Here is a 16,132-nt window from a genome sequence, read left to right on the forward strand (position 1 = left end):
AACTAAACAGTGACTGAATTAAAGATGCCCTCCGAGCTTCTGGACAACCTCAACAAATCAAAATTGAAATCTGAACTCGACCTTGCTGAAACCATTGACGATGACGTCAATGAAATCGATGCTGACGTCACAACTGCCCCTATCACGTCATCGTCTACGTCGTCATCAGCTGAGGTCGATTCAAAGGGGAAGTCCCAGTTCAACGAGCAAGCTATTTATAGATTGCTGGAGGAAGGAGAGACGGTACGCCGCTTGTTGCTATTACACTGTACATCTGCGATCGTTAATATTATTGTTGTTGTTGTTGTTGTCGTCGTCGTCGTCGTCGTTGTTGTTGTTGTTGTTGTTGTTGTTGTAGTTGTTGTTGTTGTTGTTGTTGTTGTTGTTGTTGTTGTTGTTGTTGTTGTTGTTGTTGTTGTTGTTGTTGTTGTTCAGAAAGGGGTAGCTACTAATTTCCTCTATTGTAGTTAATAACTACTATTTTCTGGCATGTGTCATTAGCATTATGAGATTTCTCTCAACATGTTTTTCTATTGTCCGTTGAGATTGTACGAACAATTTTATAAACATCGAGTTCAGTAAGATGAGATTATTGTCATTTAAAAAATTTTTTGCAAGCCTGTTGAAATGGCTGCATGGATCTTAAGATTTGAAACCTCCTTGATTTGAAACAACTTTCACATCTCGCATGCAAATATGACTAATACAATTGAAAAATGTTAACAATTTACGTAAGTTTATTCATTTTAGCTAGATTTTTATTTATTTATTGAACGCGTCGAAACTTTTAAAATTTTCCGGCAATCAGCGGCTGTTGAACGTCTGAACGAAATTAAAAAAATAATTTTTAACAACTAGGCAGTGGTTAAGAGGTGGTTGTAATTACTCTCGTTAAAAATAGTTACCTACTATCCTTTATAACAAGTACTTAACTACAATGGTTAACTATTATTGTTAATGCGTGGCTGGCTGACACGTACGTACATCGCTTGTTGCTGTTGTCTCGTTGTCATCATCGTCATTCCTAACACGGCGGCGAGCAGATAACGAACATGTTCAGATGTGCACGCATCCAAGGCCTGGACACGATGGAGGGTCTGCTGTTGTTCGCCAGAGAACATTTCTACATCGTTGATGGTTACACGCTCATCACTTCGAAGGACATCACTGACATCGTTGCCATTGACGGCTTGCCACCTGAGTTAGCCATTCATTAAGGGTTGAGGAGTGCGTGCGTGCGGTGTGTGCGTGCGTGTGTGTGTGTGGGTGTGTTTATATATTTTGATTACTATCAGCAATTTTCAATCAGCCAGTCACATCATCTAACTTATCACAACCAACCCATCGCAACCAAAATCACAATGGAACCATCACAAAATTTTGTAGTTCCCACGATCCAATCATCCCAAAGACTGGAAAGCATGTGATATCTAAAGCCATGTTGGTGGTTGAATGCATGGATGGATGATTGGATGAATAAATAAATGGATGGATGATTGGATGAATAAAGTAATGGATGGATGGATGGATAAATGGATGAATAAATGGATGGATGGATGTTTTTTTTTGTTCTTTTATTATGCTGGTTACTTGAAATGATTATGAAGATGATAGTGATGCTGTCAATTTGTTTAAAATAACCCTGATTAGATAACAAAAATGATGAAGATGATGTTCATGTTGTTGATGATGATGATGATGTTGTTGTTGATGATGATGATGACGTCATTGGCAAACAAGGTCGTTCAAGATGGCGTTCAGTGACATGCGGGAGGTACATAAGAGACGATACTTGCTGCAGCCAATCGCCGTTGAGATTTTCTCAGCTGATGGCAGGAACTTCCTGCTTGCTTTTCCCAAGAAGATGAGAAATAAAATTTATTCGAGGTTGGTCGGTTGGAGGGCTGGTTGGCTAATTGTCTGACTGGCTGGCTGGCTGGCTAGCTGGCTGGCTGTTTATTATTATACTCATCATCACTCATATAAAATAATATTAATTATTTTCTGATTATGAAAAGATTTCTAACGCTGGGAACATCACTGACAGACAGTGCACAAGAATCTGTGTCAGGTCAAAGGTTGAATGCCAAAGTAGAGCAGAGGTTAAACTTCAAATGTGTTCTCGTGCGTTATTATTTCAATCTTTTGTTTCTCTGATTGAACAAGTGAACAAAGAAATGTATGAATAAATAAAATGTAATAACTCCTGATGGATATGACGTTAATTTTATTCAAACATCATCTCCATCCTGCCGTTCAGTGCTGGAATCATCGGATCTCTGATGGGGGAGAAGTCAGTCACACAGCGTTGGGAGGCTAGCGTCATCTTCTTCATCTTTATCATCTTCTTCATCGTCATCATCTTCTTCTTCATTTTCACACTTTCGTCATCATCTTCATCACCTTTTTCTTCTTTTTCATCTTCAATTTTTCATCATCATCTACTCCATAAACTTTTTCATCACCATCTTCACCGCCGTTATTATCTTCATCCTCATCTTCGATTTAATTGCTGTCATTATAATAGATTGATTGATTGATTCAGCGAGGTGAGATAAGCAACTTTGAATACCTCATGTGCTTGAACACACTTGCTGGCCGGTCCTACAACGATCTCATGCAGTACCCCGTCTTTCCATGGATCGTTGCCGATTATGATTCAGAAGTAAGTTGGCCGGTCGGTCGGTCGGTAGGTCGGTAGGTCGGTTGGTTGTCGGACAGTCAAGTGATTGCTTGGTTCATTGATTAATAGTTATTGGTTTGTTGTTAATAGCGAAATCTCGTTAATGGCGCCATTTTCATTGAGAAGTGGATTTTAAAATCAATGATTTATATTGGAAATATCGCTAACAATGTCTGTTTTTGCTTGGCTGAACAATCATTTAATCAACAAATTACTCAGTCAATAGATCGACCAATCAATCAATCAATCGATCAATCAATCAATAAACCAATTGCATTGAAGGAACTGGATTTTACTAATCCTTTCACATTTCGCGATCTTGCAAATCCGATGGGAGCACAAACCGCCGACAGGTTGAAGCAGTTCAAAAAGAGGTTCTCAGATTGGGATGATCCACATGGTATGTTGTTGTTGATGATGAAAAGGATGTCGTTGATGAAGATGATGTTACTGGTAATGATTAATTATAACGATCAGTGGAGATGTTTAAATATTATTATTATTATTCAAAACAGCACGGGCAGAACCCCTTGCCAAACAAAAATATAGAAATTCGAAAATATAAACCATAAATAAATAAAATAGGTAATGTACATAATAAACTTATCTTATATATATAAATAATAATACACAAGTCAACACAACAAAATAAAACAACATAATTAATTAAAGTGTAAAAGATGATAACTATTGAATGTACTATATAGTGTAAAAGGAACAATTATGAATTCAAACGGCAATCAAATATGGAGTCACCAAAAAATGAATCTAATAATGATTTTAAAATGTTAATGTTATCAGCGTTGACGGCATCAGAAGGAAGTCTGTTCCAGTCGTCTACCACACGGTATGAGAAGCAAAATTTTCGACAATCTTTATGACATGGTCCTGTAGTCAGTTTCCAGTTGTGTTCTCTCGTACGATCGTCGGACGAAAATAGTAGCGTTGGACTAGCCTTGACAGAAGCCTCGCCACGTAACATTCTGAACAGCAAAATAAGATCCGCTCTCCGACGACGGTACGCGAGTGAAGGCAGATTAAGTTTCTTTAATCTGTCAATATAAGGAAGAGACCTACAGGAATTAACCAAACGTGTTGCTCTTTTTTGGATTTTTTCAATTTCTAAAATTAAACCAATTTTGTAAGGTTTCCATGCTTGAACACCATATTCCAACTGAGACCTCACCAACGACTTATACAACAAGACAAAAGCTTCTTCTGATAAATTCTTGAAGTTTCTAGCAACAATCCCCAACATGGAGTTAGCTTTATGAACACTTTTCAAGATTTGGCTTTTGAACCTAAGCTTGGCATCAAAGATCACTCCGAGGTCTGATATCTCATCAACCTCTGGCAAACGAAAGGGCAGTCCGTTGCAGTCTACAATAGTGACTGGTGTACCTGAATTGTTGCAACCAAACCTTAACATTTGGCATTTATTGACATTTATATTTAACTTCCATTTACTAAACCAATCAACCATTTTTATAATATCCTGAGAAAAGATGATTTTATCTTCGTCACTTTTTATTACCTTGAAAATTTTTGAGTCGTCTGCAAATAGCAAAACATTGTCACAAACAGAGGATAAATCGTTTATATAAACTAGAAACAATAGCGGACTCAGAACCCCACCTTGGGGAACCCCACTTAAAACCGGTCTCTGATCCGATAATGTACCATCAAGCTTTACTTGAAACGACCTACCACTGATATAGTTCTGAATCCAATTTAGTAGCTTGTTGTTAATACCGTACTGTTTGAGCTTGAATAGTAACCGGCTATGTGAAACCTTGTCAAACGCTTTTTCAAGATCCATATAAAACCACATCAACCTCATAACCATGATCGAATCCCTCAGTGATGATCTCCAAAAACCTCAAAAGTTGCAAGACTGCTGAACGACCTGGTATAAATCCAAACTGGCCATTGGAAAATAAATCATTCTCCATAAAATAATTCATAATGTGATCTTTTATCATAGATTCCAGAATCTTGCAACAAATTGAAGTTAATGCGATCGGACGATAATTTTGAGCCAGATCCTTACGGCCTTTTTTATGAAGAGGAACGACATGACTAAGCTTCCAATCCTGCAGCACAATGCCTTCATCAACTGAACGATGAAATAGTCTACTTAAATGGGAGCAGATTGACTTCCTTAATTCCCATAGAACTCGTGGGTGTATATCATCCGGACCTGCTGATTTGCTTGTATTTAGCTTTTCAAGTTTTGACAATACCATGCTTTCGTCAATAAGCAAATCAGCCATTGGGGATAATACATCAGTGGAGTCAAAATAAAAAGAAGTATCATTATCATCAAAAGAAGTATCCTCTCTGTACACAGAGTAGAAGAAGTTAGCAAATACATCAGCTTTCATCTTAGAATCAGTTATCACCCTTCCATCCTCAGTCAATGGACTAGCAACATCATCACATCTGGTTACTTTTTTCACGTGATTCCAAAACAGTTTAGGATTGGTTTTATATGCACGAGCAATTTTTTCTTGCGACTGCAATTTCATCAACTTTGTATGTTTTTTAATTTTGTCTCTGATTGTTCGGAATTTTTGAATTTTATCTTCTCCATATCTATAAATCAACCTCCAAATTACATGCTTTTGCTTTATCAAAACTTTTAAATCATTGGTCATTTTAAATTTGAAATCAACGTTTCTTCTTTTCTTTGGAACAAATTCATTTGTACCACAACTCAGTTTATCTTTAAAAATCTTCCAGTCATCCTCGACATTTCTATCGTCTGTAAACACATCAATCACTGATGGTAACAGAGCCGACTTCAAACCATTGTAATCGCCTAGATCGAAGCAAAACATTTTCAAGTTCATATCTGTTAAACGTCCAAAATCAGCAATCATAAATTCAACCACAGAGTGATCACTGCTTCCAAGAGGTGAATAAAATTTCACGTTTTTAACAAAATCTTGTGATGAAATCACTAAGTCCAATATATTTGCAGACTGACCAAATCTAAATCTTGTTGGCTGGTTAATGTGTTGTAACAAAAATTTATTTTTAAGGATATCTAAAAATTTGTTTTCAAATTTCTCTTCACCTCCACTGCAACTGTACGTATCCCAGTCCCAGTCTATTTCAGGTAAATTGAAATCCCCAAACATTAAAAAATCACCTGGCAATGCTAGACCATCATTAATCAGTGTTAATAGGTGAATGTTAAACATTTGAGCGTTGTTTGATCATTTCAGACATGTTTCTAATATATTTCAACTGTAACAAACTCGAATGAACTCTGTTGTATGGAGTTGTGACTTGACTGTTGTTGGATCGACTGTACAGGTGAGACGCCGCCTTACCACTACGGCACCCACTACTCGTCTGCAATGATCGTCGCCTCCTACCTTGTTCGCTTGGAGCCATTCACTCAAACATTTTTGAAGTTGCAGGCATGTAGACAAATTTTTTCCACAAATAAATAAATAAAGCAATAAACTTAAATAATAATTCAAATGAAAAAACTAATAAAGAAATAATTGTTAAATTTTTTTCATTTGAAGGGTGGGCATTTCGACCTGGCGGACAGAATGTTCCACAGCATAAAAGATGCATGGCTGAGTGCCTCCAGGCACAACATGGCTGACGTCAAAGAGCTCATCCCTGAATTCTTCTATCTCCCTGATTTCCTTCTAAATTCTAATAACTTTGATCTTGGTGTGTGTGTGCGCGCGCGCGCACTAGAGATGAGAATTGAACTGAACCCGAACCGAACTCGAACTCTTTTTAAGACTGAATCGAACCTGAATTTTGAAACTGCTGGTTTCGAACAGTACCGACCGGGTCGAATTTGCAAATGTTTCAAATTTTTACATCTTTGCTGGGAACCCTATGTCAATAACAGCGCTGACTGGGAAATGCAGCGGTAGATATTAATGATATAAGATTAGTGAAATATGCGTTGTAATATTTTTGGTTTTTGTCGTAGGCTCCCGTCAAAATTCGACCGTTTAAAAAGTTTAAAATTGAACTGGATTTCGGGATTGGGCCGGATTTTTTTTTGATAATTGCGCCCAAGCGTCAATGCATCAACGTATTTTTCCATGTAGGCCTCCTGTGTTTGTATCGGCGCATGCATGTGCGTACGCGTTTACACATTACAGGGCTACATTCATTTGCTCATGTAACGAACGCATTGTATGTATGCAAAATGATTCGAAGCGAGTAGATTTACATTTGTATCGCTTGGACTATCTTGATTGATGTAACTACCTTAATCATATCTTAATTATATTGAAATTACTTAACATTAGCACCATGTTTAAGAAGTTGTTTTTCAAAATACGTTAACATGTGTGGTATCGGCTGGTATACATTACACATGCTTCTATTATAAAGGTATTTTTCATGTTTAGTTTTTCCATGTACATGCATAAAATGTTATTAGCGTCTATCAGTGCGTCGGTACTGAACTTTCAACTTTTTAATATCGATCCCGATCTACATCGTGCCATATTTTGTTATTGCATATTTTCATAAATTCGAACGGAAACCGAATCGTGTTCGTGATCAGACAGAACCGAACGCAAACTTTAATCGAAACCAAACCCTTCTCGTGCTCAAATGGGTTCGATTCTCATCTCTGGTGTGCACCTCTGTGTGTCCGTTCTTTGAGCCGACAGTATTTATTCATTCTGTTTCATCCCATTGATTGCTTGACTAAATGTTTGGTTCTTCTTGACTTGTTAGTTTTGTTATTTCGTTGTTCGTTATTTTATTTCTTATGCCAACACTGACTGAGTGATGTTTTGTAGTGGTTTTAAGATTATCGTTTCAAATAATAATTCTTTCAAACCCAATAAATGTTAGGGGCAAAACAAAATGGCGTATTGCTAGGTGACGTCATTTTACCACCATGGTCCAAAGGTGACCCCAGGGAGTTCATCAGAGTCCACAGAGAGGTAGGTTGATCATGATCATGCGTATTCATATAATTGCATTTGTTTTAAAATGAAATATAATAAATTATTTTCATCGTTTTTCCGTAAGTTTTGTTATTTGCATCATCACTAAAATATCATCTGCCAAAATACAATGTCCTCATTTTCACGATGGTTTCCAGGCACTTGAATCAAACTATGTGAGTGCGAAGTTGCACGAGTGGATCGATTTAATATTTGGTTACAAGCAGCAAGGAGCAGCTGCAGTTGATGCAGTGAATGTTTTCCACCACCTCTTCTATGAAGGCAACGTTAACATCTACGACATCGACGATCCTCTCAAGAAAAATGCCATAATCGGGTTCATTAACAATTTCGGTCAAATACCTAAGCAGGTCATTTTGCTCTTTTTGTCGAGATAAACTAAAATCAATTAAAATTATATTTAATGAATGTCATTGAACGTTGCCGTAAGCACGAGTTATTGTTGTGCCGACCAACAGTTGTTTAAGAAGCCCCACCCTTGTAAGAAGCTCTCACTCAGAACCATGCCCGTCTTTACATCTTATTACAGTATTAGTTACTCAGTCAGCGAAAAATTGTTCTTTCATTATCTTGATAACTTGAGTCCAAGTCTTCAGCCAATAAAAGGTTTTCAATCATTTTATTACTGATTACTGCTGCTTATTTAAAAATATCATCTGGACTGGCAGCCGGTGTTGCTTTAATTAATTTTAAATTGAAATAACGAATCGTTACCTACTGAGATTTTAGATTCAAATTTGCATAAGCACTATAATGCAATTTAAAATTGGATAATAATCACGTGCCAGAATTGAAAGGGGCTGTTGGTCAGATCGTGGCTAATGACAAGTCGTTATTGGCAGTGGAACAGAACAAAACGCTGATTCCATTCAGTTACAGCAAGTACCTAGCCTGGGGCCACCCTGATATGAGCGTTAGGATTGGAAATTACGATTCAGAAAAAGTTAGCGCCTGTGTTGTCAGTGTCATGGAAAGTGTTTTTCATTCATTTTGTGAGCTAATAAATTGAGAGATAGATGGATGGATGAGTTCATAGATGGATGAATGTGTTATTCAATGTTACAGGCATTATTAGTGGTGGAGAATGTGGACATGGGTGACATACTGTGCTCAGCTTGTCCCAATGATAAAACATTATTAACTGCTGGTACAAGCACTGTTAGTAATCCCTATTCATATGTTGTTCTATATTTGCGTTAGAAATTTCGATCGACCTTCTGCTGTGAGAAAAAAAGGATATTTTTAAAATGTTTGTTAAAGGAAAAAAATTGTAAAAAATAATTGTGTTCAATATTGCCGAGTTTCTCTTTCTTTATTCATTTGGTTTTTTTTTATTTTTATTGGAAATGCAAAAATGTTCTAATTCTTCAGCAATTTACAGTGGTTAGGAAGGATCGGAATTGAGATTAATGGCCATCTTGAACGAACACAAGATGGTTGTTAAAACTAGGCTGTTATAAAAATTTAGGCATTATATATCGAAGAATTAAAAAGCTGCTTGCACACCTGTTCAGTTTTTTGCAACAGTCGGCAATGTTCACAACAGCATTTCCAAGTTCATCCGGTTAAAGATGATATTTTTTGAAGAGATGTGCAAATTGCAGCACCGCAAATTTGATTCGGTTTCAGTTATGCTAAGGACCGTTTGTTCGGCTCAGTTTGAGTTTCGTTTCGGTTTAACTCAATTTCCATCTTTGGTTTATATTTATCATATATCAGTTGATATTTGTTAATCTATATTTTGATTCGTTTTTTGAATAATATCATTAATTCATTTTTGTTTCTTCCTTTTTCATTAATTAAAATCGATAAATTCAAAGATCGTCAGAAGGAGGCGATTAAAAGTCATCATCATCGTCGTCATCGCCAATTCAGGTTGTAAAGGTGTGGAGGTTGAACCTTCGAAAAGATGGAGGCAGTCGTCTGCCCACCCTCCAACTTCGCAAATGTTTGTTCGGTCACACGGAAGCGGTCACGTGTCTGACCGTCTCGTCTGCTTACAACATCATCATCAGTGGCTCCAGAGATCGAACGTGCATCGTCTGGGACCTGAACAAGTTGTGCTTCGTCAGGCAGTTGAGAGGGCACGCCGCCCCTGTTGCGGCCATCTACATCAACGACATCACGGTCGGTAGTTGGCACCTTCCTGCGGGCCTTCATGCTCCTCATTATTTGATCTTTTTTTTTTATGTTCGTCACATTGATTATCAAATTATTTAATTTCGGGATGATGGTAACCAGGGCGACATAGCCACGTGTTCTGGAACGTACTTGCACATGTGGACAGTGAACGGACAAGAGTTAGCCAACATCAACACAGCAACCAGCAGGAACCAACAGATCTTATGCGTCACCATGTCACAGGTAAATTATTAACTAGATGTATGAAAATATTCAATGTATATATATATATAATACACTAACAAATATTTTAATTATTTATGAATGTTTTCGGTGGCCCATCAAGCTCTGCTTCTGTGGGTCGTCGGCTCCTTTTTCTGGCCAATAACATTTATAAAAATTTCATTAACAATTGCATGTACAGATGAAAGAATGGGACGCAAACAACGTCATCATAACAGGAAACAGTGATGGCGTCGTCAGGGTTATTAATTTTTTTTCAAAACTTTATTCAAATTATTTATTGGTCCTGCATAGCAGTCCTGGTTTTTTTTTATTTTTCTTTTTAGATGTGGAGCTTGGAATTCATCGAAGTCAAAGATGGAAAACGAAATGCGGAAGTTTCAGAGAATAAAAGTGCCGAGGATGAGCGGACGACAGCATGGAATACGAAGGAACAACAACAGCAGCAGCCACCAGGTCAGCAGCGGCTTGATAAAAAGAGATTACACGAGGAAGATGGACCAAGCAGGAGAGGTAGTTTACTGAAAGACTGGTTAGAAAAGAGTGCCGAGAAAAAGAAAAACTGGGGCGAAGATGATTACGAGGTGGAAGTTGGGTCAGGAATATCAGGCAGATCGGAATGGGATCCAATCTTTAATAAGGATAAAATAATTAGAAAAGAGAGGTCATTCACTCCTTCGCCTTTATCAGCAGAGGCTCTCAGAGCTGTACGACCTCTTTCTGGGTTAGTTAGGCGCTTAATGAATGTATTCATCCATCCATTCCTTCATTTACATTCCATTTTGTTTTGTAAAATTATATTGCATCTAAAAGTTTAAACAGAGATGTGATTCGTATTTTAATGGTTGCACTACTCAGTTGTGATGGAAATCAAAGTGCTGACTCCATGGAACTGCCTGCATCCGCGGACACGTCGTTGGACAGTGCTAACAAGGAGAGAGACACGTCGTCCTCATCATCGTACAGCAAGGAGTTTTGCATTATCACTGATGAGGAAATTAAAGAAATACCTCAACACTTGTCGGCGCCACAGAAGTTACAAAAGTCACCAGTCCAGAAAAAGATTGGATTGAGGGAAGGTTTCAAGTGGCAAAGGCAGTTGGTATTTAGAAGCAAGCTGACGATGCACACAGCTTTTGAAAGGAAAGATAATCGTGACCCCGCTGCCATTACTGCTCTCTCTATCTCCAGGTGGGTGCTGCGCTGTGATGTGCAATTTAAGATAAGCACCACTGATGATGTGTTGTATTTCATGTGCAAACACGGTTTGACAGTGAACGAACGAGTGTTGATTGATGATCAAACTCACTTAGGGATCACAAAACACTGTACGTGGGTGATGCGAAGGGCCACATATATAGCTGGTCTGTGATGGACCAGCCTGGAAGGGCGGTGGCCGACCATTGGGTGAAGGATGACGGGGGTGATTCGTGCCAGGAATGCAGCGTCAAGTTCACATTTTCTGAACGCAGACACCACTGCAGAAACTGTGGCCAGTTATTCTGCTCAAAGTATATTTTTCTTCTCAGTCTTTCAATCGTTTGTTTTACTTTGTTTTAAATTTTATCACAACCGAACACTTCTTGCGGGTATCTTTCTATTATTTTAATTGCTAATAAGTGTTTCAGTCGAAACATATGCATAGATTTGTCGTTATCGAGTAAAATGTTTGCTGTTTGTACTAGAAAATATAAAAACATAAAAGACAAAATAAAAGATGGAGAACAAGATATGCTTTTTTGTTCTTACAGGTGTAGCCGATTTGAGATTGATATAAAACACTTGAAGACAACCAAACCTGCTCGTGTTTGCCAACACTGCTACTCTCTTCTTAGAACCCAACAATCAACTGATACAGATTAATGTTGCTGATTGATTGATTGATTGATTGATTGATTGATTGATTGATTGATTGATTGATTGATTGATTGATTGATTGATTGATTGATTGATTGATTGATTGATTGATTGATTGATTGATTGATTGATTGATTGATTGATTGATTGATTGATTGATTGATTGATTGATGGATTGATGGATGGATGGATGGATTGATTGATTGATTGATTGATTGATTGATTGATTGATTGATTGATTGATTGATTGATTGATTGATTGATTGATTGATTGATTGATTGATTGATTGATTGATTGATTGATTGATTGATTGATTGATTGATTGATTGATTGATTGATTGATTGATATATAATTAGTGATCAGTCACTGAAATTTCAAATTGTCTCCTATCCTCATTGAAACCTACCCGTAGAACTGATTTGGTTACACTCATTTTTGTTATTAACTGATAAAATAACAAAACTTAATACGAACCTTTTATTAATACGCTTGTACTGACATATTTTTATAAATAAATTTAATAAATCCGTACTTTAAGTTAAACAGTTTTAATTAGTCAGAAATACTTTGATTAACGAATGCTGGTTGATAGTTTAATGAGTTAATTGAATGTATAAATGTGCAGACGGGACGAGGTAACATTTCATTCACTAATTTCTAACGATGGCGAGGGTGCCAGCTGCCAACTGCTGTCCACCCCACAGACCAGTTAATCTTTCAACTTCATCTCCCCCTACAACGTTCAATCATCGTCTTCATCTACTAATTTATCATGTTGCTTATTGTCTTACGTGTTTGTATGTATGTATGTATATATGTCTATATAACGATGCATGTACGTACATATACACATAATGATAGCAATGTAGCAGGTCTAAGGAGTCACTGAAACGACGGTGAATGTGTTACGTTGCAAGTTCAACTCTAACCTCTGCAACGAAATGATTGCTCCTTCAATATTTTCTATAGCACATTTATATATACGTCTATGTAAGTACAGTAAAGTACAGTTTCTCTAATTTGTAAGCACCATACGTTCTAGTCACCATCAAATTATAATGTTGATAAACGTTTAACAATTTATATGTTGCCGTAAGAATAACATTTTCCGATTCTGTTTTTGTAGTTAAATTGCCGGTTGAACATCCATTATCCCCTGAAAGATGGGGGGCATTAAACTAAGGAACTTAACCAGCACTTAATATGTTGATTGCTTTAGTTGTTCTTTTTAAATTATTATCGCTTAACGTCAATAATGATTTTAATGTTTTAATATTAGTTTAATAACAACTTAGTGATTACTTGATGACATTGAACTGAAAACAAAACGTTGCTGTCATAAATTAGCGTTTCGTCGCAGTTGTTCTTCCTGTCTTTTTATTACAACGTGTCCTTGCTACTTTGTGTCCAGTTATTATTATCATTCTGTTATTTTCATCATTACTACACTATAATTATGATGAAAAGAAATTGTATAAAGTTCTTTTGGCATCCGTGCTTGGAACTCGTGGAGATAATTTCAGTTATCTTACCGTTTCTTATTAGTTGTTACAGATGAAATCATAATATTGTAACAGCATATGATGAATTGAAAATAATTATTAATTCTTATGGAGTAGAACGCTTTTGTAATCCTAAAGTTAGGTTGAGCGTTTTTCTAAATTGACTCACATTCCTTTCATATTTTATATTTATTGACTTTTATTTTTTGGTTTAGTTGACTTTTTGAATGTTTAGATATATATAAATAGATGGATATTAAATATATATATATATACCGAATTGTATAGAATTTATGCAGTACAGTATAAAATATTGTCTCCTTCCAGCACATATATAAGTATATATATATATATATATATATATATATATATATATATATATATATATATATATATATATATATATATATATATATGCACGTTATATGTTGCAAGAAATTTAGCGCGTGTTACACATATGATGTTACATTGCATGTATGGTGGTGCATTCATGGTGTTACATAAATTTGATATAAAATAAACCTAACTTATACCCCCGTTCCGTTAAATGAAACAACTTTTGATTTTATTTATATTTATTTGAATTTTGGAGGCGTGTTTGTTTCATTGTGTTCTCACGGAGTGTTCGTCGGGATAGGACTGTGGGTGGTTTTCATGTAACTTCTCAAGTTGCTCTACATCCACATTCTGTCATTTATTTTACTCGTTTTTAAAAATATTTATTTTGAAAGTTTTCTAAATTCGTTACTAGGAAAGTTATTTATATGCTTATATCACATACTATCCCTCAATACTCTCCGTTATTATTGAATTCAATTTTTTAAATGTTATAAATTTAGATACATATATATTTTTTTAATTAATTGTTCATCAATTCTTGTTTGTGTTCATTCATTCAATAGTTCGTTTTGTAGCCATTTAAACTGTCATCATTCATTTGCATATTCATTCATTCAGCTACTTATCATTCATTTATGCATGTATTATTTAAAAATTCATCTATAAACTAAATTGTTCCGCAATCAGTTTTATTGCGCTCTAGCACAGCCGTCATCTGTAAAATCTATAGTGTCATCATGGTCTTTGTTAACATTGTTATAATCAGTGTTATCATCCTATAAAAGTCATCATTTCAAGCCGACACTGTAGATAGGTCCACACTTTTTATGTCATCATTTACAGATACATACAAATTACCGGTTGTTAATTTCTTTTAAAATCATTCGTCACTTTAAAACTCCAATTGAAAAAAAATAAAATTTAACTTGGTCTAAGTTTTGAGTTATGAATGAAAATAATTCAGCGCAAGTAAACGCATCATTGGAATTCTTTGTTATTTATTTCAGCTAATTCTAATAAAATTTATTCAATTAGAAGTTTCAGAAGCGAAGTCTATCCTTCAACATATTTGCATTCTAATGTGGCACAGTTGGCATCAGCTACATCAAAGCCATGGGACGTAATTTAGTATGGATGGCTTGCCGTCATCATAAGCTTGAAGTGCTGCTTGCCGGTGTATATAGTGTTTGTCTTGGAACATCCACTGGACCAGAAATTTTATTCTTCAAAAGGTTTCGTGAAAAATGGACAGAAATGAATCACACACCAGAAGCCAGATCAACCCCTTTGATAATTGTTTCAGATGCAATTAAAGCATTCATCAAATGTCAACTTGAGGTCAGACATTCTCGAGATGACTATTTAGAGTTTCTACTTCTTGCTGCACAAATAGCTGAACTGCAGGTTGATGTAGCCATTCGCAAACCTGGTGCACGGCACAGGGCACGATGGATGGCAAAAGCCATCTACGCATTAAAAATTGAACTATTATTCACCATAAATAAAACCATTTTTAACTTAAACTGCTCGAGAATTACAAGGTATTCAAGGTTTGAATCGGTTTATCATTTGTGTTTATCTTCAGTCATGGTTTTCATGCAGGCTCACTGCTGATGCACCTGTGAATGACATTTTGTTGATACAGCGTTTGCATGACTATGACGATGCAATTCTTGGTTTGACGATTAAAAATGATGCTGCGTCATTTTTGGTACATGAGTCCAGAATTGGCAACTCTTGTTCTTTTTTCATCTCTCCTGTATGACAAAGAAAAGACTGATCTTGTCCGCACAATACAAGCAGATCGAGGCCCACATCTGATGAAAACACTACCACAAAGTTTTGACAATTTCCGTGCGTCTAAAACATTTTTTGAAACATCTAATATTGATGCCAGTTTTCTTGATGTACTTTGTTGAAAACTGGTCATATACTCCTTCTTTCCAAGTTGCAGCAGTGTTTGTGAAGAATCTGGTTTGCATCAATGACTCTGCAGAACGGGGAGTAGCGTTGGTACAACATTTCAATGAAACAATCACCAAAGACGCAGAGCAGAAACAATTTTTGTTTCAAGTAGTTGAACAGCATAGGAAAAACTTTGCAGAATATAATCGTGAACTGCTAGCAAAAATTTGAATTATTTGCATTAATTAATATCAAGCGAACTGAAATTCAATAAAATCTTGTTTTTCAATCATTTTTGACCTAATTTTTAAAATTAAAAAATAAAAGGCATTGCAGATTTATATATTTTTTCACAATTATATATTTTGTTTCATTTGTATAAACAAATCATAAAACATTTATAATCATATCATATAACACTGGATCAAAAGTTGGTAGCGAACGATCAAACACCAAAATCGGAAACTTTCGACCCCATGGGGGACCTCTAAACATTGTCCAAATGGGCTAAAATTTAGC

At 36.1% G+C, this 16,132-nt stretch overlaps 2 protein-coding genes across 2 annotated transcripts; both read left to right on the top strand.

Moving 5' to 3' along the window:
- Positions 1 to 24: 24 nt before the first annotated feature.
- On the top strand, positions 25 to 12,393 carry HELRODRAFT_194322 (hypothetical protein; the record flags this gene model as incomplete). The annotated part of the gene is made up of 22 exons (XM_009031415.1): positions 25 to 243; positions 1,044 to 1,201; positions 2,019 to 2,124; positions 2,261 to 2,293; positions 2,546 to 2,665; positions 2,966 to 3,083; positions 6,005 to 6,069; positions 6,223 to 6,376; positions 7,529 to 7,620; positions 7,782 to 7,994; positions 8,103 to 8,250; positions 8,433 to 8,587; positions 8,710 to 8,802; positions 9,159 to 9,287; positions 9,520 to 9,771; positions 9,886 to 10,008; positions 10,190 to 10,249; positions 10,335 to 10,732; positions 10,867 to 11,199; positions 11,322 to 11,519; positions 11,760 to 12,034; positions 12,055 to 12,393. The coding sequence occupies 21 exons, from the start codon at positions 25 to 27 to the stop codon at positions 11,869 to 11,871; spliced, it is 3,279 nt and encodes a 1,092-aa protein (XP_009029663.1). The 3' UTR covers positions 11,872 to 12,034; positions 12,055 to 12,393.
- Positions 12,394 to 14,962: 2,569 nt separating this feature from the next.
- On the top strand, positions 14,963 to 15,844 carry HELRODRAFT_181634 (hypothetical protein; the record flags this gene model as incomplete). Its single annotated transcript, XM_009031416.1, has 3 exons — positions 14,963 to 15,258; positions 15,311 to 15,447; positions 15,606 to 15,844. The coding sequence occupies 3 exons, from the start codon at positions 14,963 to 14,965 to the stop codon at positions 15,842 to 15,844; spliced, it is 672 nt and encodes a 223-aa protein (XP_009029664.1).
- Positions 15,845 to 16,132: the final 288 nt, after the last annotated feature.

The sequence above is a fragment of the Helobdella robusta genome (genome assembly GCF_000326865.2).
Source record: "Helobdella robusta unplaced genomic scaffold HELROscaffold_73, whole genome shotgun sequence".
Lineage (NCBI taxonomy): Eukaryota > Metazoa > Annelida > Clitellata > Rhynchobdellida > Glossiphoniidae > Helobdella > Helobdella robusta.